The 25756-nt window shown below is 40.5% G+C and overlaps 1 protein-coding gene across 1 annotated transcript; it reads left to right on the top strand.

Moving 5' to 3' along the window:
* The first annotated feature begins 266 nt into the window (after positions 1–266).
* Positions 267–24953, top strand: LOC127585565 (protein Tob2-like). Its single transcript, XM_052043130.1, has 2 exons — positions 267–381; positions 18142–24953. Exon 2 carries the CDS (start codon positions 18202–18204, stop codon positions 19114–19116), a length of 915 nt encoding a protein of 304 aa, XP_051899090.1. The 5' UTR covers positions 267–381; positions 18142–18201; the 3' UTR covers positions 19117–24953.
* The last annotated feature ends 803 nt before the right edge of the window (positions 24954–25756 follow it).

Below are 25756 nucleotides of genomic sequence, written 5' to 3' on the forward strand. Positions count from 1 at the left end.
GACGTCCTGCGTGCTCCTTCTTCCGACGCGGAAAAAAAATAGGTCGGGAGGAAAAAAAAGTCACCTTTCTGACAAAGAAAATGTAAAGAACGGACGGGAAAAAAACGAGGCCATGCGACGTTTTCGATTTAACGAGGCGGGGTGGGTGGATTCCAATGAGGGGGTTCGGTGGGAAAAGACACGGCGTGTGTATTTTTTATATATATATGCAGAAAGTAGATCCGGCCGGGGCTGCTGACCGTGGGGAGGGGAGCTGATATAAGTGCGCCGGGCAGCCGGCGCTGAAGTTTGGGCAGCGGCAGCTCGGGCTGAGAGGCGGCGGCGGCGGAACCGGACCTGCACCCGGACCGACCCGAGGCCAGCCCGCTCCCGGCGCCACAAGTAAGCCTTCTCCACTTAAATAACACCCACCAATTTAAAACTAATATATTACAGTGCCTGAATCAGCCCAAGTGGGGACAGCATCCCCCCCTCCCTCCATTAATCCCTCTTTTAAACCCCCCCCCCTCCCCATTGTCAATGCCCAGCTTAAATCTCCTGCATCATTTCTGGCTTTGTGTTTATATATGTTTTAAAAACAAAAAAAAATCAGGCTCTGTATCTTTTCTTCAATGATTGAGGCGAAAATTTGAGCTTAAAATGTAGTCTCCCCCCCCCCCCCCCCCCCCCCCGCTTCAGCATAAACTCCATTTTCCATCCATAGATTTACATAATAACCTAATTGATCCGGATTTCTGAGGTATGTTTGCATCTAATGTTTAAGCTTTTTAGAAAAAAAGGTTGTGTTTTTTTTTATAAAGATTTATCTATTTTTGTGAGGGTGTTTATGAAATAATATATTGTACTTTTTTTTTCTTTTAAAGCCTGCAGACAGTCGGTTGTTGACGTGTTCAGTCACTAATTTCACTGCCAAGTCGAGATGTCGATATTTTTTTTCAGATCATGGATCTTTTTTTTAAAAAAAGAAACAAAAAGCTCATATCTCGGGGATCGTGTGTTTTATTGATTAAAATAAAGGGAGTAGTGGTGAAGATTTTAAATGTTGCATCTAATTGTGTGGATTGTGTTTTCCTAAACGATGGGTTGCCAGTCCTGGATTAAGATCAGGTTTGGGGGATTTGGAAGGTTAAAGTCCTTGGGCTGGAACCTCTTAAGTTGAGCCTTTTTTTTCCCTCTCTTAGTAACCGTAGCATTTTTTTATTACAGTAATAACCTTGGTGATCGATTGGTAAAAGTAAAAAAAAATACATGCTCCCCACAGAGAGGCGTTTTAAGGATTTTTTTCCCCCTTCAGTCCGGTTTGGTTTTAATGGAATTTGTAAAAAGAGGGGGATGGGCTCAGGGACATTTAATATTGAGCAAGAGAGGGAGGAGGGAGCGCGAGTGCGCCTGCGCTGCAGTCTTTCGGGTCGGTCAGTGCGCATGCTCGCTGCGCCTGCTGCACTCTGGGAACTGTAGTTCTGGAGCGCCGGTGGTGCCAGCGTCAGCGCAGTTACTGGGACTACAGATCCGATGTTGCAGCGCGAATGGGGGACCAGCCTTGCAGTGTTGTTCCAAGCCTGTAGGGCTCCTTATTTGGCTTGCTTGGCTATTTTGTATTTTTAAAGTGACGCCCAATACAGCTGGATTGCGAAATGTTTATGTTGACCAAAAAAAAAGTGCTAGAAAAATGGGGTCAACGCTGACTTGTCATTTGCATCGAATGTCTGCACTATCCTGATCTCCATGCGGTGACTTTGGGGTGCTCGAGTTCTTATTTTTATTTTTTTTGGGTGGGGGGAATAAATTGGCAAATGTTACTCCAGCTTAATCTCTTCCAAGTTTACCTGCAGGAGGAATCGTCATCAAACTGCAGATGTTAGTAGGTTTTATTATAGGACCAAACCCTGGCGTTTCGGATTTCAGAAACCCGAGCAGAATTCGGTACATCCTCTTGGCTTTTGCATATGTTGATAATAAAGTGCTGCATTTTTCTTTATTTCTGCAATTATTTGGAAAATAAATTTGTCATTGCCATTGCTATTTGTTCTGAAGCTTGAACCTCCAAAGCTCAAACCCAAATCTTGTTTCTTTTTCTTTCTAACTGCATAAATCTTGCCTCTTGTGTGCTTTGGTGGTGTTAATACCTTGGGACGTTTGTCTATACTAAAGATGGTACAAGTTCAAATTGTTCTTTCCTATCATTGTATATTTCCTTGCATTGTCGTGAGCAACTGATCATTGGGCCACAAGATAATTTTGAACGTGGAATGTTCTTTGGCACATCTTAATTAACCCATCCTAAAGTGACTCATTGTTTCAACAGACTAGTGAGATGGGCAGAATGAAAGCGTCAGATGAAATTGGGTGTGAAGCTATATACTTTGGAAGAAAATATTGAGGATTAACAATATAAATTGGAGGGCATGCAGGGACAGAGATCTGGAGATTCATGTCCATGTACTGGTGTGGCACGACAGGCTGTTTTATTCCCCTAAGAAACTTGCAGTATCATTGACTATAAATAGATGTAAATTGCCAAACCAAAGGAATTATGCTGGTTGGTTAGAGACTGGGGGATCTGAACACTATTTTAGAAAGGCCTTGGAGGATATTTTCTGGAATGGTTTTGGATTTGAGTAATATCTTAGCACTGGTTAATGATCTATGCATGTGTGTTTCAGTGATGTGAGGATGATGCACAATGAAGAGGAATCCTCATTGAATTTGGTTAAGAGGAGATTTATAACTTGAAATGTTTCAGTTCTGAATGATTTCTGAGGAGAAATGGTTTCCACGGACAGGAGGTTTAATAACCAGGGGCACTATTGTTGTAAAATATGCAAGTAGGAGGAGCCTTCTAGTTTTAAATAGCACAATCTGAAAACACTGCCTGAAAGGAGGTGGGTGTGGATTCAGTCATATCTATTTAATAGACTATAAAAGGAAAAATAATGGTAAGGCCATGGGGAAAGAACAGGATGTCCCTTGCAAAGAGTCAGCATAGGTGCAATGGACTTGGTGTCCTCCTGATTGTACTTTGGTGCTCCTTCTGAATGTCTTTTCCATGCGTCGGTCATGATGGGTGAAGAATTTCCTGAGTGGGACCGAGTGAGTTAAGGCATTGTCCTTCATGTTGGCATGACTGTGAAGCCTACTTAAAACCAATGGACTGGAACTCGGTATGTTGTTCGTTCTTCCACTGATATAACTTGCTTTGAAGGAAAGGAAAGAAAAGCAGGAGGAGGAGGAGGAGTTAAATGTTTTGCTTTCTTCTGACTTGTGTTAAAGGCCCAGTACACTGTGACACGATGCAGAATGAAGGATTCAGTGGTGTGTCTCAGCCTCGGCTAAGTACGAGCAGCCTATTCTGTTTCAGTTGGCCAAAGTTTGGGGTGGTCATAAAGTCTCCTTGAGATTGGTCATTTTTGTCCATCAAGAGCTTGGCTGAGGCTGTTCCTGAGGTCATCTACTTTGACGCAGGAAATTAGCCCTCTCTCTCTCCAATGACAATTAGAGGAAATGGTTAATAACTGTATCTTACCATTCGAGTGTTCAGTTCATCTTGGAGACTTAATTTTTCAGTGTGTAAAAAGGAGATACATTTTCATTCTAATTTTCTTCCTTTTGGGTTCAAATTTTAATGGACTAATGATATTTTAACTCAAGTGACTAGGCAGTAAATGTTGGTAAGCTGATAGCAGAGGGTATTGCAGTAGGAACTGATCCTGCCCTTGTCTGTTTTCCATGCATACACTTTTCAGCAGAAAGTGCTAGATGCTCATCAGGAGCAGAACTTACTCCCCAGCCTCTCCAACAATAGTGTCCCCACTATTATCACAGATGAGATCAACTCTGAACAAAGGCCGAGATCAGTCCTGCCGACTGCCTGGTCTCTGTGGTGTAGTACTGCACAGAGTATTGCCTTTTTATTTATTCTGCAGCCTTGGAGTTTTTCAGAGCTGATTTCTCAGTTCCACAACATTGGTTTTGGAGATTCTGCCTTATTCAAGATCTTGGAAACATCAGCTGTCAACCTACCTTGTCAGGAGTGTCGACAAACACGGTAATGAAGTTCCTGGTGCTTTGGTATAAAATGTTACAGCAGATAAAAGCCTGTGTACAGGTTCATAAACTGCTTTCCCCACTCTCCATAGTTGTTTAGTCTATAGCACTGATACCAATTATTCAGCCCACCTGCTGCTTGTACTCCACCCAGTGTCATCTCGCCTTTCTATTTCGTAAGGACTGTTTTGGCTTTCTCTTAAAAAAAATATCTGTTAAGTGTCTCATTACTCCATCTGGTAATGGGTTCTGCATTTTAACTGAAGTTCCTCCTGCGTGCACTAGTGAATTTCTTAGTGACTATTTTGTATTCGTGGACCCAGTTTTGGACTCCCTTGAAGTAGAAACTTCATTGCTGATATCTGAGGCAAGGTATTTTCTCAACCTGCTCGTGGGTGAACAGGGATGAGATTCTGCAGCTGCTGCAGTCTGGAGCAACACACAAAATGCTGGAGCAACTCAGGACAGGCAGCATCTATGGAGAGAAACAGTTGACGTTTCGGGTTGAGACCCTTCATCAGGACTATACAGGTTATATTAGACTGTACTAGTTACATGACTGTTATTGTGGGCACCTCATTGGCACCATTGCTAGAGACTCCAGAGGAATGACTGCTGTTCCGTGACCGAGCTGGACACCACTCTGTACTGCTTGCCTGATCTCCATATCTCTGTCAAGAGCTCTATTTTAAGCACTTGGGTCATGGGTGGCATCCAATCCACTTCTGTAGCTGATGTGAAGTAACATGGCTTGGGGAAGGAATCTTGGACCTTTCTGGCAGATGACCTGTCTAGTCATATGATTGTCAGTTAATGATAAGGGGTGGGGTTGTGGTGAGTGGGTGATGGAGGGAGAAGCTCAAGTTTGGCAACAAAAAAAAATCTGTAAAAACTGCTGCTACTGCTTATTTTGTAAGGGCTTTGTGCTTAATGTGTGTAAGTAGAACACAATTGGAAGTAAATTCTAGGTGGTGATGATTCTTGCAGTATATACTTTTCACAGCAGGTGTAATTGTGTAAGTAAAACAATATTATGTCAAACAAGTAAATACTGTAGCAAGAGTTCACTCATGAAACAGACTGTTTACATGAGGCTGTTTTTGCATCGTATATGCTGAAAATTTGCCCAAATTTTGTGCTCATCTATACAATGTTTCACGTCTATGGCTTAAAATGAGGTAAAAAGCAACTTTATTTTGAGGGAATATGGTGAAATTGAGCTGAGGGTTGGGTGGTGGAAGTTGTTGAAAGAAACAAGGAAATTTGTTATGGCATACCATGGATCTGGTTCAAACAATTATTGAAGGGAGGTAAGACTGAAATTTATGAAGTACTTAAAACCAAATTGGGAATGTTGACTTCCATTAGGCTGTTTCCTCTTGGGGATCAGAGGAGCATACATGGATATTGAGTTGGCAAATGTCAGTGAATTCATTTGGGGAACATTAAAGGCAAGCTTGATCGTTTTTACCCAACAACCCCACGAAAGTGCACGATTTAGAAGCCACAAGTGCAACGAGGAGCAAGAGATATCTTGTTTGCTCCTCTTGCCATGGAACCCTAAACCTTGAAGGACTGAAGGAGGTCATTCACATTTGGCATTTGGAAGAGCAAACCTTTGTTCCACACCCTGGCTCTTTCCCATAGTGTTCCCAGAAGGGGAGGGGAGAAATGCTGAATTTTTCTGTATATAATATCTTTAATTTCCTCTCCTCTGTCTTTATACCAACTGCTATTAAATCCATGTTCCCCTAGTTACTGACCATTTGGCAGTACTAATCAAAACCCTGTGTATCTGTTGCTAAGCCAGTGTGATGAGGATAATTGTAGTGCTTGCACTGAGATTGGTCACCTCTGCTCTAAAGCAGGGATCAAGGCACTATTTAACACTGTTATAATACAAAACACTGTTTAACTTACTGACACTATATTTTTTGGTAGAACCTTCATTAATGACATTGTTAATCCACTCGTGACTGTGGCGTCACAGCCAGAACACTGGCAGCCGGTGTGTGTTCAGATGCTAGCTGGCACAGAAAGGTCTTGGTGCAGAATAAAACAGACCACTGAAATTGTAATTGCATATTGTAAGCTGATAACTCGGTAATTGTGGTGTTTGAACAATGGGTATAAACTGACCTAGCAGTGCTCTTGCGATTATGTATCTAAATCCCTTAGTCAGATTATAGCCTCTAATTCCTGCAGGGACTCTTCTACATATAAACAACTCAAATCCTTTAAGAATTACTTCCTGTTGTATATTATATTTTTAGGTAACCTGTTATATCTTTGAATGCATTGCTTCTAATGTCACAGTATTGTGTGTCCAGTGAATATTCAGCATTTTGCTGTAGTGATTATCCCTTTCGTTGTTACAAAATGGTGTATTGTCAAAGCTGCAGTGTCTATTCAATAGCAACAAGGTTATTAATCACCTGGTGCTTAATGGGCAAACGTGTTTTTATAGCCAAACTTATGCCTGTGATCTTTTTAAACATAAATCTGGATGGAGTTGAAAAATATGGCTGTGAAAATATTCTAATTGTTCAATTTACAATGTGGAGTGGCTTATCTTGGGTAACGTTAACTGAGTAAATCCAGTTTTTTGGGAAAGCTTGTTGCTTTAATTTTTGTAGCGCATGAATGTAATATTTAACTGATTGCAGGATGCATACGCTGACAAATTGTTTTGCCCAACTACTTGGAAAATATTGTAAATGTAAAGTGAACATTAACCTGTACATTTTCTTCTATTTGATTTTGAACATTTTTTCCCTAGCAAAATCCCTATCTATCCAAGTTAGAGGTACATTATTTGAGATCAACAGAGAACAAACTTGATTTTAAAGAATTTTATTGATGTATTGACACTCTACAGCCATCAGTTTGTAGCATTTTCCTAGGTCTAAGTTTCTACTGCTTTATTAAATGAGAAAAGAATCAAACAACATTGCTTATAACTGGTGCACGTTTTTTAAAGCATTTTTTAACTTCTTCCAAGCATCTTCCAATTTCATAAATGCTTGCCTTCTAATACTTCATCCTGTGTCCAATCTAATGTGAGGGTAGGCAGCCCATCAACCAGAGGCCTTCCAGCCCCGATAAATTATTTGATTGTTGAATATTAGTGGTAGTCAAGTTTTCCAGGCACTTCCACCGTATGAAACCCTGACCCAAGGCATTGAAGCCTCAGTGGACTGTGGATTGAACTTGGAATTTTTCTGGTGGTTGGAGTGATGATATTGGATCAGTTCTTGCAAACTGTGTTCCAGAGGTCCCTAGTGGAAGTTGTATTGTGACCGGCTCATGCCCTGCATTGTTCAACTACCTGGCCACTTGGGGTCAAGGGATGAAAGTCTTGTTTGTATTTGCATTAAAATCTGAGGCCAAGGCTCTTCTGGACTGCTATCTTGTACTATGTAAACCAATACAGCCTGCTTGATGAGTAAACGGGTCGCCCTGTCTGGGACAGCCAGGGTGTGCATGGTGTATGCATGCCCATCAGTACCAACTGTCGGACTATAATCCAATGGCCATAATGCCAGGTGAGGAGGACATGGCTGTCTAGAAAATTGTGTGATAGAAAGCACCTTGATTAATCTTGCACTAGATTGGTCGAGGCTTGGGTCAACTTTGCTAGCCAAGTGCAGGGGAGAATGGAGGAAGGTTGTTGCAGCAGCTGAGGGTCCCAATGGTTGGAATGCCAAGGGATTGATTGGAAGTGCAAGTGTAAAGTTCAGGGAAATGATGATGTAATGGACTGTATTTCCAAAGGCTTGGTATTGTAGTGGGGATACAGCATTGCAGAGGAAGACAGGAATATGCCTGGGATGAGATTATAAATTCAGTCCAAGGACTTTTGTTTATAGAAAGGATTAAAGTAGCACAGTCCAGTTACCTGCAGTAACAGTTCTGCAGAATACTGATCATGAAATTTGGGGTGTGGGGGAATTTTAAGGGTTGGTCTATGATTGTTTTGCATTTTGTAGTTTGACCTTTTTGTCCAGTGTAAATGAGCTACCTGCAGTCAAATATCTAGTTGGAATTGCTTACCTGGTAATTACTGTCATCAGGGTGCGTCCTGATGTTACTGTCATTGACATGGGTCTGTGGAATTTCTTCTAGTCTTAACTGTTGAAGCATTTGCTAATGCAGTGTGAATTCTGGCTCCATAGGCTACTAAACTGTGGAATTTTGTGAAGCAGGCAAGTGGTTGTCTATTTTGAAAAGAAATCCAGGTTGATTTGGGAACATCAGTGGTTGCAACCCATCAAGAGTTTGAGAAATATAAGCAATAACCAGAGTGGCATCATGGAAAGATAGTCAACAGAGTACTGCAGTTCTTTCTCTATCATTAAGTGGTTCACTAAAGTTGTCACCCAAAGCAAACGGTGTAATTACAATCAGTATTTTAAATCTAAAATCATAACTAGCCCATTTAATTTATTTTAGTTTTCTAATTATGACATGGAAGGTCAGGTGACTTGGCTGTATCATGTGGTAACTAGTGGACACTCCTTTGACCCTCAGCATCCAGATCTGCAATTTGAACTTTGGCTCAGTTGATGAGCTGGAGTTCAAGCTTCAGGCACTGCAGTGCATCAGAGGAGGAGAAAGTTACCTGGGCACTTTTCTCAGATGCAGTTGCCCCTTTTGGGTTGATGCTGTAAATTGGGTCAGTGGACAGACAGATGTTGTGACTGAGGCAGTTATGTGAACCTAGAAGGTAGGAATCTCAGCCCATGTACTCTGTCAAAAGGTACAGTATTCTTGTGGCCCACATGGTCAAGAGTGGAGGATGAGCAAACTGACCATAGCATTTTGGTACAGGGGGCATTTGAAGTTGCGGCAAGTGAAGTGGAATACAGTAATGATGGGGGTCTGTACAGTGGGGGGAGCATAGGTATAATTCTCTGCAGAAATGAACATGAATCCCAGGGGCTTTTAATGCCCCATGCCGGGATTAAGAACTCGGAAGCACAGAGAAAGATAGTCATTGTGGTGCACGTCAGGTAGGATTAAGCAAGAGTTTTGAGGGAGTGTGAACAGCTAGGATCCAAATGGAAAAAACTATTGCAAAGGCAGTAATTTCGGAGCCCTGTGCAAATTTTGATTGAATTGATAAAAGATCAGAGCATTGAATGCCTAATTCTGAGATCTCTGTCAATTCCTATGACCCTGGCACCAATGCTGAAAAAGTAGCCATGGTATCGGGACAACAGGGGCTTGAATTTTGCAGGAGTAGTGACCTGGTGAATTGGATAACTAGATCTATAGATAGGCCCTTAAATTAAAAGTTGGGTAGGGGTTGAGGGGGATGGTTCAAATGAGGGAATATTTGGGACACAGAATAATGCAGGGTAGCAAAATGGGTCATGATAACCATCGTGTAACAAGAGGGGGCGTTGTGTACAAACGAGTGCACCTCCAGATAAGGTCAGGAGGAGGAAATGTGGGAAAAATACATCAAAAGCTCTTCATCAAAATGCACGCTTCTCTTGCAACAAGTTAGGTGAACTGATGGCACTAATGGAATCAAACAGATGGCAGTTACAGAGATGCCATTGCAAGGTGGCCGGATCTGAAGTGAATATGTTCGTTTGCTTGACATTTTCAAAAGACATGAGGTAGCTGTGTAAATAAAAGATGATGAGATCAGTTCTATTGTGAGAAATGACTTTTGACTCAGAAAATCAAGATGTAGAATCAGTGAGTGAAGATGAGAAATTTAAAAAAATGTCACTGGTAGAAGAAGTCTACAGACATTAGCTATAATGTAAGATGGAGCATAAATTAAGAAATTTCACATTGAATAAATCAAATTGGCAGAAGTAGCTCTAAGGATGAGGTCTGTTGAGAGTTCATAGAAAATGTGGAATCAACCAAGGAATACTCTTAGATATATTTGGGTGTGTACTGAGACAGGGTTAATTACTCATTATAAAGATCCTTGGGGTTGGGATGGGAAAGTATTCATAGAATTTCACATTGCGTTTGAGAAACGGGAGTTGGAAGTTAGTACCTCAAACTTAAAGGTAGTTACTAAGGTTTGAAGACTGAGATGGCTGAAGTGGATTGGGGAAATAGATGAGAAGGTAAGATGGTAGATGAACAGTGATAGACATCTAAGATTTTATAATTCTCAACAAAGATATTTCTTTGAGGGATAGAGACAAAGAATGATCCATCTGCGGTTAACTAAAATTGAAATAAAAGGCATTGTGTTGTGAAAAATTGTGGTAGGTGTGAAGATTGGGGAAAATTTTTAAAACCAGCAAAGGTGACCAAAACAAAACCAAAAAAAATAGATTGAGCATAAGCTAGCAAGAAAAATAAAAACAGACAGTGAGAGATTCAAATATATGAAAAAGGGTAAGTAGCTTGTGTAAATGTTGATTCCTGGGAAGATAAGACTGCAGAATTACTAATAAAAAGCAAGGAAATTGCAGAGACACATTTTCCATGTCTTCAGTAGAAAATCCATGGCAAAATAGAGGGAAGAATTCAAAACAATCGGTCACTATGGAAAAGGACCAACAAACTACTGGGACTAATAGCCAACTAAGTCCTCTGGATCTGATGTCCTGCATTCTAGTGTTTGAAAAGTAGTGCTGTTAATGTGGATGCAATGTCATGACCTTCCTAACTTAATTCTTAAAAGGTCCCACATTAGAAATGGCAGATGTCTTGCCTCTATTCGAGAACGGGATTTAAAGTATGAATTTATTAAGGGGGTAGTAGCAAGATATTTATAAAAATCCTCGTACAATCAAGCAATGTTGATATGGTTTTATGAAAGGGAAATAACATTTAGAGTCCTTTAAGGATGTGAGGAAAAAATGGATCAAGGGGTACCAGTAGATGTGTGTTTGTAATTCTAAAATGGATTTGATAAGGTAACGCAAGATTACTGGACAGACTATGGGATCATGATGTTGGAGCTAATATATTCCCATGGATAGAGGATTAGTTTACTTGCAAGAAACTATGTTGGGGTAAATGGGTCCCTCTCAGATTGCTAAATTATAATGGGTGAGATGCCACATGGTTCACTTAAGGCTTTGACTATTTATTATTGTATATATTAATGGCTTGGGTGAAGCTGTTGTTATCAAGTTTGGTGACAGTACAAGGATAAATGGGGAAAACAACTTGACGCAGATGCAGTCCACAAAGAGATGAGTGGACAAACATTTGGCACTGAGCATGTGGCGCTATCCAGTCTGCTGGGAAGAATGAGAGAACAGAATATTGTATAAAAGGCAAGAAACTATATGGAATGTTGATCTATGTTGCATAGAGAATAGTTTATAAAAGTAGGGAAGTCTCATTCCAACTGAGACCATTGCTTGTTTAAGGAGAGAAATACTTGCATTGGAGGCAGTTAAGGTTCACTCAGTTGATTTTGGGAATGAAGGGATTGTCTTATGAGGAAAGGTTGAGTAGATTAGCCAATGCTGGTTGAATATTGGAAGAAATGAGTGAACTTGTATGGACTCAGCAGGACAGATTCTGAGGGAGTATTCCCTTGGGGACTAATGAGGGAAGCTGGAAATCTAGAAATTGTGGGGGGGGAGGGGTACATAATTTCAAAATCGTCCAATTCAGACATCTGAGTTTTATGAATCTTTGGGATTCTCTACCCCAGACGACTGAGTAGGCCAAGCCATTGAATGACTTGAGATGTTGGTTTGGTGAAGACTAAAAATTTGTGAAGCCAAGGTGGCCTGTTTGTATATGGGACTTGGTGGATTAGTTGTCTGTGCTCTTTGGGCTGCTGTCCTATGTTGAAGGCACATATGGTGGCTGTTGGCAATTTAAATTCTTGGACTTATTTATGGGGAGTGGTTGTCATTAGGATTATGGAAGATTGTTGCTATTCATAGATCAGCTTCTGTGAAAGAGACAAGAATGTAGGTATGCAACACTTTTGCAAATATTCTGTGATGTGCTATGTTTAGACTTAGCACAGCTCAAGATTAAGTGGCATTGGATTGAGTGAGAATGAAATAGAGGAGACTGCACAGTGCTTTGCAGAAAACACAAAATGATTTTAGTTAAGGTACAGAGCTTGTGTATGGCTTGAGAAACAAGGTTTCATAAAGCTTTTTGAGAAAACCTATTCTATTATTTAAAAAAAAGCTGATGTCGGTCTCTACCTAACTGAGCAGAATGGAATTGATTACTCAATGCCCATCACAAAAACCTTTGTTATAACCGCCCCCAAAAACACCTTAACTTAGCAAAACACCTCAAGGCATATAACATGGACATTGTCAAGGAGATACTGGAACTGATGACTAGAAGCTTGGGCAAAGCATGAAGGCTGTGAGGAAATTCTTAGGGAATAATGAGGGAATACTATTCTTATGAGCCTAGATGGCTGAAAACACAGCTGCAAAGGTGGAATAGTTGAGATTAGTGGTGCAAGAGGCCAAATTTGGAGGTGCGTGAGTTTGTGGGTTGTAGGGTTGAAAATAGTCATAGGGGATTGAGCATGGAAGTATTGTAAAAGAAAGGTGGACATTTTAAATTGAAGCATTACCAATAAGGGAGCCAGTGTAATTCAGTGAGCACTGGTGTCTGGAATTTGGTGTCTACTTGCTGTGTCAGAGTGACGTACTAAAACCAGGTTATGAAAGTGAGGGACAGGTGTTTAATGAGGGAAGTGGCATGGAAAGTGTAGTTGTTTTGTACTCTTTCCCCCAACCCCACCCCTTTCCAAGAGCCATCATTCAAATTAAAACTTAGTCACCAGGACTAGAAGCCTCTTCTCCAGCCCACACCATTCTTAATTGAATTGATTCCCTGGTGTTGCGCAGACCAGGATCATTCAGGAATTTTGTATTGTTTACAGCACAGCTTCTGCAAGAGGCAGTAAAATGGATTTTGAAGAATAGGCAGGGGGTGGGTGGAGGAATGTATTTCTGTATCAGCTGAGTGTTGAAGTGAGAGGATGGTTTTGAGCTTTCAGTCTCTTGCAGCTAATGATGAGATTTCTTAGTTCATTTGCAATCAGATCAAGAAGTACTTCTGCAAAGCTATCATTTGTATACTAGTTTCAACAGTGAGAATATCCATTCCATTTTCTAACAGTGACCTTTCTCTGCCCCTTGAGAAAATGTTCAATGAGTTTCTGTTTGTACACTTAAATACGCAATTCTGTGAGCATTTAAGCTTGATGATAAACTAGTTGTAATAGATTAACGTGAGGTGAAATATTACCCCTTCTCTTGATTAATATATCAATATATTGGCTTGTTGCAAAACAGTTGAGAATTTCATCTGATGCTGCCCTAGAATTGAAGAGTTAATCTGAAACTGCACCTCCTCATTTCTTGTTAATGGGCTGTGAATTTGCACTTCCAAGTTTCTCAGCTGATGAACTTTCTATCTTTGTGGGAGCTGAAGCTGTTACAGGAAGAGAAAATAGCAGGTGATGTAATCTGGGTCACCCACATGCAGCTTTCGCAAATGCTTACTGCCCAGAATTGGCAGAGTGATGGGAATAGTCTATTGTCAACCCTTCGGACAGGCTGTTACAAGGCATGTGACACATGGGGGGAGAGAGGGAGAAAAAGGAACAGCATGCACTGCACAAAGATGATTTGAAACTTTGTGTACACAAGCACAAGGAGTGGCCTTCATGGTCCCAGAGGAGAAATTTGACAAAGTAAATTGGAGCTCAAGAAATTAATTGAAGGAACCTAACCGCAGGGTCCCAGATCTGCTCAAAGCTGACAGGGACAGCACTGTTTTTCATTTGTCAGAACGTGCCTGAACCAACCTGACCAGCTTGATTGCTGATCGTGCTCAAATGCTGGTAAGACTTGTGTTGACATTGTTCTACTTTTTCAACCCAATCAGCCAGGGTTTCTACTCCTGATCAGAATCCTGTGAACCCTACTGTAAAACATGTTAGTGACTGCCTGCTGTTCCGGATTGGGTTGGGCTGTACTGTGACTCCTTTACTGTTCAGCTACCCGCTGTTACTTGCTGTGTTGGCCTTCACATTAAGGAGGGCCTCCTGAGGGTTGTGCTGAGGGTTCTAGGTTCTAATGAAAAGAAGCATTCCAGCTCAAGTCACCCCTTTCAAGAGGTGGAAATTAAGTAGGTTTTTCATTTTGACCGCAGTTCAGCCATACAGGAATATCATGATTGTGTTGGCAGCTGAGGAGCTGAGCCAAATTGTCACTTTGTGCACAATTTTGCCTTTAACGGCCAAAAAACTGGTAGAATCGCCAACTAGTGGTGTACAGGATACTGTTGCTGCATAAATTTATTTTCAAAGTTCATCAGGAAGGTGATTGGTATTGGTTTATTATTGTCACTTGTACCGAGGTACAGTGAAAAACTTGTCTTACAAACTGATCGTACAGGTCAATTCATTACACAGTGCAGTTACGTTGAGTTTGTACTGTTGCTCTGTACTACATCAATGCACTCTGTACTAAGTGTCACAGCTGCAGAGAAAGTGCAGTGCAATAAGGTGCAATGTCACAACAAGGTAGATCGTGAGGTCATAGTCCATCTCATTGTATAAGGGAACTGTTCAATAGTCTTATCACAGTGGGGTAGAAGCTGTCCTGAAGTCTGGTGGTACATGCCCTCGGGCTCCTGTATCTCCTACCTGATGGAAGAGGAGAGAAGAAGGAATGTCCTGGGTGGGTGATGGGAATGACTTTAGTAAAAGATGCATCTTGCTTGGGTTGTACCAAATGTGACTTGTGATTCCTCAATTTCTACTGATTTTTGAGAATGTATTGGCTTTTTGAAGTGCTCAACCTGAATATGGAGGCAGCCCACTCTATACTTAAATAATAATGATCGCTGCCTGGAGTGACAGGCAGTGGGTTTTGTTTTCATCCTAGCTACATCGGGTAACTTCAACCTTCTGTTTTTGCTGGCACTCTAATAAATATTCTATGAAATGCTCAATAGGCAGTGAAGTGAAAACAGAAAATGCTGGAAATGCTCAGTGGGTCAGGTATCACTGGTGGAAAGAGAGAAAACAGTTAATGTACAACAAACTGCTGGTAGAACTCAGCAGGTAAAGCAGGATCTATGGAAGTAAAGGGATGGTCGACATTTTGGGTCTTGACAGTTCAAATGTGCTGGTTTGCACAGTTCAGATTAGAGTTTAATCAGCTTAACATTGGGACATTGATGAATTCGGTTTATGCCAGTCAATTTAAATGCTACTGAATGTAAAAATATTCAATTGAAAATGATGCTCAAGGCATTTAAATAAAAAGAATATCTCCGATGTGAGTTGAGAATGATAGCAATAGTTAAACCAAGGTATGGTCTAAATTTATTGTTCCACAGGGTAGTACGCTGGAATGTACAAGTGCTAAGCCATCCCATGGCTACTGCATATACACCTTCAACGTTAATGGTGTAGTGTTCAGTGAACATTTAACAAATTGCCTTCAACTTCTGCATTTACTTGCATTGCCTCTGTATTCTGTAGTAGTCTGCCAGTAGTTTAGTTATATTCTTGGTGTAGTAAACCATGGAGTATCCACCAGGTTTCTGAATCACCGTTGTATCATCAGGCTTGCATTTTGTCAGTAGATGGTCATTACATGTGAAGTTGATAAGTCTTTCAGGTTTGTTCTGTCCTTCACTGTCAATTTTTTAAAAAAAATTACCTGCCCTGCTTTTCTATGGTAGAGCACTCCATTCCATGCAACAAGTACAAACTGTTTCTAGAGATTGTATGCTGTGAAACTATTCATTGTACTGGTGACTTGTGCTGATAAGGTGCTGACTTTGAGCTTTCCTGCACTTCCTTTTGTTGCCAATGCTGCAAGCTCCACTTGAAGGACTTTGTCCAGCTCTGTAATCAGCTGCTGGTTGCCTGGAATAGTTGCTTGGTTTTAGAGAAGTGCATGCTTCTGCTGAGTGTCCACAGAGGCTGGTTCGTCAATATAGCAGGAACATATCGCAAGTATATAAAAACCTTTGGTAATGTTTCCATCCATTCACAAGTTTTTGTACAGCTGGCTGCTCCAATTAATGAGACGTAAAAAGAGCCATTATTATCATGGATTTAAAATTTGAGCTGCTGGCCTTTTTTTATGCCGCTTTAATGCTCTTAAGGTAACGTTTGCAATCCAAAACCCAACTCTACAGCAAGTTTCCCTATTCTGTTGCAGTTAAATGTTCTTTACAAATTCTAGTCGCCTGCTTTAAAGACTATAACATAAAATTCAGTATCCAGGGTAATCGGTCACTCCATGTTCTATATTTTTGAAATCTGTCATTTTGCTTATGTCAAGTGCTGCTAAATGTAGATGACATGTTCCCAGCTCTTGTCCAGCATCAGGAGCCTCTGATCAAAACTGATTACTGTGCTTAGTTTCCTTGGTCTGACCTTGGCAACATGCTCTCTATTCGACTTTTTAAAAATTCTGATTTGGGGAATGATCCCATTTCTCAAACCCATCTTCTTGGCAAGGAACACTGTTTAATGTAATTACTTGGAATCAGGTGCTCCAGCTAAAGGATGCCCATTAACTAGATGTATGTAGATGCAGAGCAGGAGAAACTTATAGCAATGGCCATTTGAGATGATGGTATCACCCAATGGTGACTGGTATGTTGTAGTGATCTAGCATCTGCTGGCACCTATTGATACTCAGTAGATTTTACACTAATAAAGCACTTGTTATTGTCAGATTGGAACTGAACAGAAGTTGTAATCCATGGGATCTTTATTTTCCAATGTTGTATGACTGTGTAAAGAAACTAAAAATGTGTCCAACCTACTGATTTTTGTCCCAGGACATTTTTTTCCTTCCCTAAAGCAAAGCACCTGCCTTCTGCTTGGTTCTTCTGAAATCCAGCCAAAGGCAAAGAATATTGTTTTTATTTCATTTTTCAGAGTGTGGGTGTTGGGAAGGCCAGCATTTATTGGCCATCCCTACTTGCCTCCAAGGTTGTGGGCTGTTGCCTTTTAACCTGCTGCAGTCTTCCTGCTGGAGATACTCCCACAGTTTGTTTTCGTGGGGTATTCCAAGTTTTGGGCACTGCAAAGCTGAAGTAATGATTACTATTTCCCAGTCAGGATATATTGTGGGATTTGGAGCCTGCAGGTGTGATAGTATTCCCATGCACCTGTTGCCTTTGTCCTCAGTGGCAAATATCCTGGATTTGGGAGGCACTGCCAAATGAGTTGAGAAACTGCAATGCATTTTGTAGGCGTTGATCTTGCTGCCTTGTAACTAGACGGTGTTGTTACAGGGATTTCTGAGAGTAATGATGCAAGTATGAATATGTTGTACTTAATATTTGTTACTGGCTAGCAGTACAGTTTGTCCATTCAAACTGGGACTGTGTCTAGAAAGAACACTTGGATTTGTACAGTAAGGTAAAGCACTGGTGATTAAAGCCTATTACTGGGGGAATTCAGTTTAATATGGTTGAATGCATTGCGCAGCCTCACTGATGGAATTCCATTATGATACAGCACAGGAGTATAGTCAGCCAATTGTGGCCACCTGCTCTATGTACTCTTCAATTACTCCCACTCCCCTGCCCATTTACCAGATCCGAGTATTATTTTTTTCCCAAGCATTTATCTGATTCAGTCCCAGACTATAACAGCAAAATGTTTTTTTTCTGAAGTTCATTTTCTGATCATCTCAAATCTGTCTTCTAATGATACTTTGCTACTGGAATGAATTTCATTTTTCCTCTGACTTTTAACACAATAGCTTGCTGAAGTGAAGCTTTTCCTACAACATATTAGGTGAGATGAGTATGGATTGTCAATGGTTTTTAATTTTTTTTCTCTTACCCTTTTTCGGAAAGCCATGCATGGCTGAATTGACAGAACCAGCAGTAACTTGGTCCCTAGACTTTGTCACCCTTTGACTAATTTAGCAACTGAAGCAATCTAATTTTATTTCTGGCTACCCCTCAATGTGGATTTTCTCTTTTCCTGCCTTTTAGTGTCATGACTGAAGCTTGAAAATGGGTTTGAATTTATGCCCTGATCATTGCTTTAAATGAACTCAAATGTAAGCCATTTGTATAATTGCATACAGAAAATGTATATGTAAACTAACTGCTCCTTTTCTCCTTTTTAAGGAATCGTGTGAAGATTTGAAGCTCTTTCTACACTGCCTTGCCCCAGTCACCATATCAAGCATGCATTTGGAGATCAAAGTGGCTTTAAATTTCATAATCTCCTATCTGTACAACAAATTACCACGGCGACGTGCAGACCTGTTTGGGGAGGAGCTGGAGCGGTTGCTGAAACAGAAATATGAGGGCCACTGGTACCTAGAAAAGCCCCTGAAAGGATCTGGGTACAGGTGTGTCCATATTGGAGAAACTGTGGACCCCATCATTGAGCAGGCTGCAAGGAGGAGTGGGTTGGATATAGAAGATATTCGAGCCAATGTTCCGCAAGAATTGAGCCTTTGGATTGATCCATTTGAGGTGTCCTATCAGATTGGTGAGAAAGGGGCTGTGAAGGTCCTCTACATGGACGACAATGAGAGTGCAGAATTGGACAAGGAGATAAAGAGCAGCTTTAACCCAGAGGCCCAGGTTTTCACACCCATCACTGACCAGGGCAATTCTTTGTCTAATTCCCCATCTCCATCCTTTGGGAATTCTGTGAGCCCCACCTTCATCCCAAGGTCGACTCAGCCAATCACATTCACCACTGCAGCCTTTGCTGCCACCAAATTTGGGTCCACCAAGATGAAAACTGGAGGCCGCAGAATGGCTCGCTCTCCAACCAATGGCTTGATTAAGCAGAAGGGGTTGTCCACATCAATGCACTCGCTGGTCCTCAGTAGCAACCAGATTCCACCATCCTCCCTTTCTCCCAATGCCAAGGAGTTTGTCTACCCCGGTTCACTGAGCTTGTACTTCGGGAATGAAAATCAGTCATCATCTGGCCCTGCACAGTTTCCTAATGCCTTTGAGGTGCCACCAATCTACAATAACAACAACCTGGGTGAGAAAGCCCCATTTGTGGAAGGACTTGACTTCAACTTGAATACCATGCAGTATCCTAACCAGCCATTTCAGCCAGTTGTCTTGGCAAACTAAAATATTTAGTGAAGAACCCTTTCTATACATAGAACTCAAAGAAGGCCAACACTAATATATCGTGTTGAAGAGCACTTTGGGAACAGTTTAAAGTTAAGCCTCCAATCCCACTTTAATCATCTCCCAAGTTTTCAAAATTTTATTTGAAATTGTTCGAGTCGCATACTGCAATCCATTGGTAGGTTGTAGGTTTTTTCCAGAGTTGTTGAAACTTGTTTTTTTTGTTGAGAATTCTATATTCCTCCCTTGGGGAAACGTGGCACCAAAAGTCCATCTTAAAAGTGGAATACTGAAATATTAGAATACTCTAAATTTGAGTAAAATAAAGGTCACAATATATAACTGGTAGTGTTATCAGTTTTTCACAGCAGTTAGATTTGGGGCATTACCTCACACCTGTGCCAGTATCTATCTGTGTTTAATTTTGCACTGTAGTTGGTAAGTAGGAGCTGGATCAGGGTTGCTAGGAGAATGCATTTCCCACTTTTTTTTAATTGTTGCTATAGTACTGTGGGATGAGAAGCCATTACTGATGAATAAGTTTGGCAGGTTCATAGTGAAGCAGAATTCTGCCAAAAAGCATTTTGAAGCAGTGGGAGTGTCTGTCTTATCCAGTCCAAGCTGGTTGTGGAGTTATGGCATTCGTTCTGTTCGCTCTTACTCCTTTCCTTAAAACTCAGCAAGTCTTGTCAACGAGAACACCTCACTCTGCGCTGCAACAGAATCTGCCATCATGGTTAAAGGGCTTTGAAGGTCTTCGTCCATGTTGATCTCCTAATTCAAATTACTACTGTATTGTGGCAACTAGCAAAAAAAAACAATCCTGTGAAGCTGTGCGTCATGCTCTAAGGACTAATAACATTTGGTTGTACTAAATAACAAGCTCTACATCGAAGATCTACAGTACCTGTGTCTTACAGAGAGCCTCCTATCTCAGAATGCTGTGGAGTTAGTGAATGATTGCAGCAGCAATTGTGGCGGAATTGGATGTGACAGCTGGGCATTTTCATCCCAGTGTAAGATCTTTCCATAATTGAATTTGAACCCTGGATGTCTGGGTTATGTCCATTATTTTTCAGTTGGGTTCTTTCGAGCCAAGCTATTTTCTCCTCTTTCTACAATGCAAAGAGATGATGCTGCAGTAGGCCTACTAAAAGTGGCATCAAGGTTTTAATCGTGGAAGGGACGCATTACACTTGGGATAGCATGTCTTCTGTAATGGGTGCTGCAAGATATTCACCTCTGATGCTAGATGTAGCTAAAATAATAAATGACTAGCTCAAAAATGTCGGGGGTATTTGAGTAACCATGGAACCCAGGCATTGTCTGAAACTGGTCAGCAATTAAGTGCATGAAGCAAATTATCTGTTAAACTCTGCTGCACATTGGGTCCTTGCTGTGGTCCAGCTTTTAGCTGTAGAGTAACATACCAGGTTTGTGCATGTCCAATAGGTTGGTGGAATCTAATACAATAGGAAGGGTGTAAGTGACTAAATTATAGTTGAAATCCTATATGGCTATCCTACCAGTTAGCACCTCGTAGTAAAAGCTATATGCTGTCAGTCATTGAGACGCTTGTAGTATCTTTTGTCTCCCTTTAGTTTTCAGGTTCCTGACAGTGAAGGAGTGAATCTGTAATGCCCAAATCACTTCTATATTCAAATAGAACTGTGCTGTTACCTATACTGCTCCCATGGTAATAATCTGAGGACCCATCTTCCTTTCCAGTAAGAAGCAGTGCAATGTGTTCTGAGGTTGGTTCTTGCAGTAAGTGCTGTAACTCTGTTTACTGAACTGTTTTTAGTTAATAGGATCATTCTACCTGACATGAGCTACAGTTAAATGGTGCTCAGCATCTGCATCTTGAGAGAATGTGACCCTTAAGAACTGTATTGAATTTGTCAGATTCAGGAGTTTGAAGAGGTTGCTGCAGTTAAGATTTCATGAAGCCTGTGGTTAGCAGTTATACTGTAATGGGTATCAAGAATTGTAGTAAGTGGCGATGTAGGTCAAAGATCTTGTTGTATCTCAGAGTTTTGTATTGAAAGTCGTTTCAAAGGAGCTACAGTCATCTTTAAAGGGATTTGACATTCTTTGAAGTGAAGTTATTGTAGAACATGTTTGAGTACTCATCTAGACACAAGGACATGTGCAGCAGTGTTTACTTTGCAGTTCATTACAAAAAAACTTCAAGTATTGTCCTTGAGGGAGAGAGCAATATTTAATTTGGTGTATTTCCAACATGTCTTAGATGACCAGCCTGGTTATATTGGTCCCAGAGATGAATAGGGGTGGCAGTGAAGAGATTCAGTGTGATAAATATTTTGTCCTAATATTTCAGAGTTGTTCCATTTTGCTGCAATATTTGACCAAATTAAAAAGGTTTGTTAGAACAGTTAATTAGGTTTAGTCTTAGAAAAGAATGAAGTGGGGTTTGCATATCAAAGGAAGCACTTGCATATATTCATAATATGTATACAAGAGGACTTGCGGTGTCTATAACCCACAAGATTTGGACATCCTCTATTCACCCCCAGGATATTCTTGACCTCATACTAGCTCTCTTCTGCTCCTTGCGCATCCCATTTTACCCACTGATCAAACTGTAAGCAGCTTATTCCAAACCACCCTTGAAGAGAATTCATTTTAATGTATTCTGAAAGCCTTCCTAGAATAACTGAGTTGGTGATTCAGCAGGAAAGATGGATGACCAAAGCTCTTTATTTGACTTTGGGATTTGCCAGATGTGAATAGTTTGTACTGTTCTGATATATTACTGGTACTAAAAGTTGGGAGAGAGTCTCGCGAGCTAGAGCTATGCTTGATCAGCTTGGTTGTTTAAAAACCATTTTTTTTCCTCTATCACAAGCCACTCCTTTCAGCAAAGGAGGGGGAATGCTTGTAGACCTCTTCTGACACTGCTCTGCGGCTTTCTATTAGATAATGCAAGAATCTCCTCTAATTTATTTCCCTGTTTTTTCTGTGGTAGTTGTGCTGGTTTCTTTTGCATCCTACCCAAGCAGTGCAGTTAAAATGGGAGAAAAAGCTGGCTTCAAACTAGCAGTTAATAAAGCTTGCCAGAGGTTTACAATCTGCACAAGTACATGTTTCAGACAGGAACACTATCCTTCCAATAATTTATAATATTTATGACACTCCCCACAATATAGTAACTAGCTGATGAAGTTTGCTAATGGTCTACTTGAACTGACCACTAAAAGTTGCCTGGAAGTATCCCTGGTGACAGATTTACTACATTGAAGTGACTGTTTGTCCAACTTGCTTTTGTTTTCCCCTTGATGGTGTGCTGTCACTTTGAGCTTCAGAGCCAGTGCAGCCAATTTGGGGCAATGCTGGTGATCAGTACCAACACCTAATACAGTATTCACGGGAAAAGGTGACCCAGATTAAAGCTGCTTTATACCTTCTGTCCTCTTTCTGATTTTCAATTTGAAGGAGTCCTATATTTGTATATGGTTCTAGCATTAAAATGTTTCTGAACTACTTGATTGATGTTGCAATTCCACCTGGTTAGTACTGTGGCTTGAAACCTCAAACACAATTTGAACACAGCCACTTAAAAAAAGTAAATGTTATGATCAAGGGTAATATAAAGAAGTCCTAAAGGACTAGATGAATACAGCTATCTGTTTTAGTATTTATCTTGAATGGTGGTGGGAGTCCTGAAGTTATTAAGCTTTAACCAATTAAATTGAGTTTAAGTCTTGAGCTTAGAGTAAGGGAACAGAGGACTAACCATACATTCAAGTTGCAACTGCTGTATAATCTGCTTGGCCACTCTTTCAGCAAATCCAGATTATCATAACCCTCTTTTGGCTGAGTCATTATTGTTCAGTGTACCCATACTGCGATTAAGCTCCACTGCCATCTCAACCTTGTCTAATCATCAGTAACCCAGAACCCAATACATAATGCTGGAACTATTGATTTTTGAGCTAATGTGCATCTTGTGCTGTTATCCCAATTTACCAAACACTACAGTAAGACTTGGACTGCTAAAACTGATAATTTTAGCATTGAAGTTGGTATGTCCTGACTGACTTTCCTTCTCCCCCTGCCCCATATCAAAATGGCTTGCTGTTTGTTAATCCGAACTGTTTGGGTTTAACATACATGCACCCTGAAATGCAAATGCCACAACTGCCTATAAGTTACAACTCGTGTTTCTGAAATTGAAGATGGTCACCCAAATTGTATGTTTACAAACAAGGGTTGCATTTAAACACAATTCAAAATCTGCATTTTAAAAAATTTTCTCTGGCTTGCTGGAATTTAGTTGAGTAACTTTTAATTTTAAAAAAGCACGGCAGGAAATGTGCACTTTTGTGGTGTAGAAAGGAATATGGAGGGAATGGTGGTGGTTAAAGGACCATTGTAAATTTTGTTCTGTTCACATTCTAGGGACACCTTTCAAGCTTTTGACTTAAAGTAAAAACAATCCCTACGCTCCCTGCTTGTGTCCAGTGACCATTTAGTGTTCACTGTGTTCTTCCAAAGTTTGAAGGTTGGCATCCTGCTGCTATTGGGGGAAAGTTTTCAGATTGCCAGTTAAATATTGGTGGGAAAGTTTGAACAAAGGCTGGAAATGGCACACTTTGGCTGTCTGCCTCATGAATCGCAGTGGAAGAATATGCAGCCCTAAACTGGGAACAATAGGGCAATACAGAACAGCAATTTAACTATCAACAGAAGGCAGATTTGACCTTGGGTCTTGAGGCCCTGTGGCCAAAATAGCAGCTTAAGATCAATGAGCAGCCTTGTCTTTGATACCTGGCCCTCTTTCTCCATCTCAACCCTCACTGTGACACATCCTACAAGACTCGTAACCTCCTCGAAAAATCATCACCAGGTATCTGGGCCCTTCAGTCATTAATGAAGGAGTAAAACTTGCCCAAGCAGAGGTTCATTTAGAGTGTCAAGGATCTGATCTGCCTGGCACATGATGGATCAGTTGAACTACTGTACCAGACACTACACTGAGACTGGTGCTTCTGGGCAGCCTTAGTGGCCATGACTAAGTTCTGCCTATCAGTTAAGGGATGGGAACAAATTTAGGAAAAAAAATCTAGTTGTGAGGTATATAATTGGTTTCAATTTCTGGATGACTTCATGGTGTCTCTGTTTCATAAGGTTTTTAGATGTGGTGTTAAGGGCAAGAGAAACTGGTAATTTTTGTTAAAATTATTGCCTTTTGAGGACTTTTTCCTTCCTTCCCTGCCCCTCCCTTCCCCCCACCAACCCCCACCCACCCCCCACCCCAAGTGTTCTTCATTGAGGTGATGTGATGTATTATGCAGATGTTAGCCTTTCTTTACTTGAACATAAAAAAACACTGCTTGGTTTTATTTTTATTTTTTAAAAATTTGGCACTAACTGATCGGAATCTTAAGTTTCTTTGGTTTCCTTTGCTTGAATAATTTACTATGTTTGTAAAGGTTAAGAGTATATATTTCTAATGTACATTATTGTAATTTCATTTCAGATTTCATATGCAACAAATTATTTTTTCAAAAAAATTGAAAACAGATATTGACATTGTATGCTTCAGAAAAAGTAAAAGCGATGGCAGGATTTTTTCAAATTATGTACATTTTACTTTTTTGAAAGGAATGGTTATTTTCTGTTAAGGAAAGCGGATGCAAATAATTCCTTTTATTGTAGACTGAAAAATATCCCAATTTTCTACTTTGGAACATTGTGCAATACTTGCTTGACGCTAAGATGTTTTTGCAGATTTGTTGTAGGTGAGGTCAGAGCTGTATAGTTTATAATGTTCCGGATCTTTTTTAAGTTTGTATTAAAAGCATGAAAATTGGAGCTGCTTGTGTGTAGTACCTCTTTTTATTTTTTTTAAGATTAATTCTGTACATTATAGCAATTAACTCTTCAGCACTAGGTGCCTGTTTGCTCCAGTGCAACTTCCAATGAAACTTAAAATTCTGCTCCTTGTCTGGAGTCCTGTGTTATTCTGCGGAGAAGTAGCAGACAGCTCTAATTTTTGCCCATTCCTAACCACACCGCTGTTACAAGTTGCTCCCCGCCAGAAGAGGGTCAAAACATTTTCATTTGCCTCCTGTTGTGCCCTGTGGTTGGGTGGTTGCTTGCTAGCTGTTGATTGTAGACAGTTCAAGAGGTAACAACACATCTGAATACTCATCTTTCTTCTACAATCAAGAAAGAGCAGTGCAGTATTTTTTCTCCTCTTGCTATGTTTGACTTTAAATAGTGGTATCCCTCATAATGGAGCTCAACATTTAACAAAAGATCAACTTGGGAAACATTCACTTTTCTGACAGCTGTATCTTGCTAATTTAACTCCCAAAGACACTTGCAAATCTAAACAATATGGGCTAAATGCCATTACAATTACTGTTTCTGATGTTCAAGGTGAAATATGTTCCAAGTGTAGGTGTTACCGCTAAGTCACACAATGAGATGGTTGTTTTGCTCTGTAGTTTTCAGTCATGCTCAGATATCACGAGTTGTGTTGTGATCTGAAGCCCCACTTCAGTGTCTTGAGCACAAAGAATCTAGACAGACACTCAGCTATTACAGATGCTGTCAATCCAGTGAGGCACTTCTGCTTTCTCAAATGCATATGCTGCCAAACTAACCGTTT

The sequence above is a fragment of the Pristis pectinata genome, chromosome 33 (assembly GCF_009764475.1).
Source record: "Pristis pectinata isolate sPriPec2 chromosome 33, sPriPec2.1.pri, whole genome shotgun sequence".
In the NCBI taxonomy this organism is placed as follows: domain Eukaryota; kingdom Metazoa; phylum Chordata; class Chondrichthyes; order Rhinopristiformes; family Pristidae; genus Pristis; species Pristis pectinata.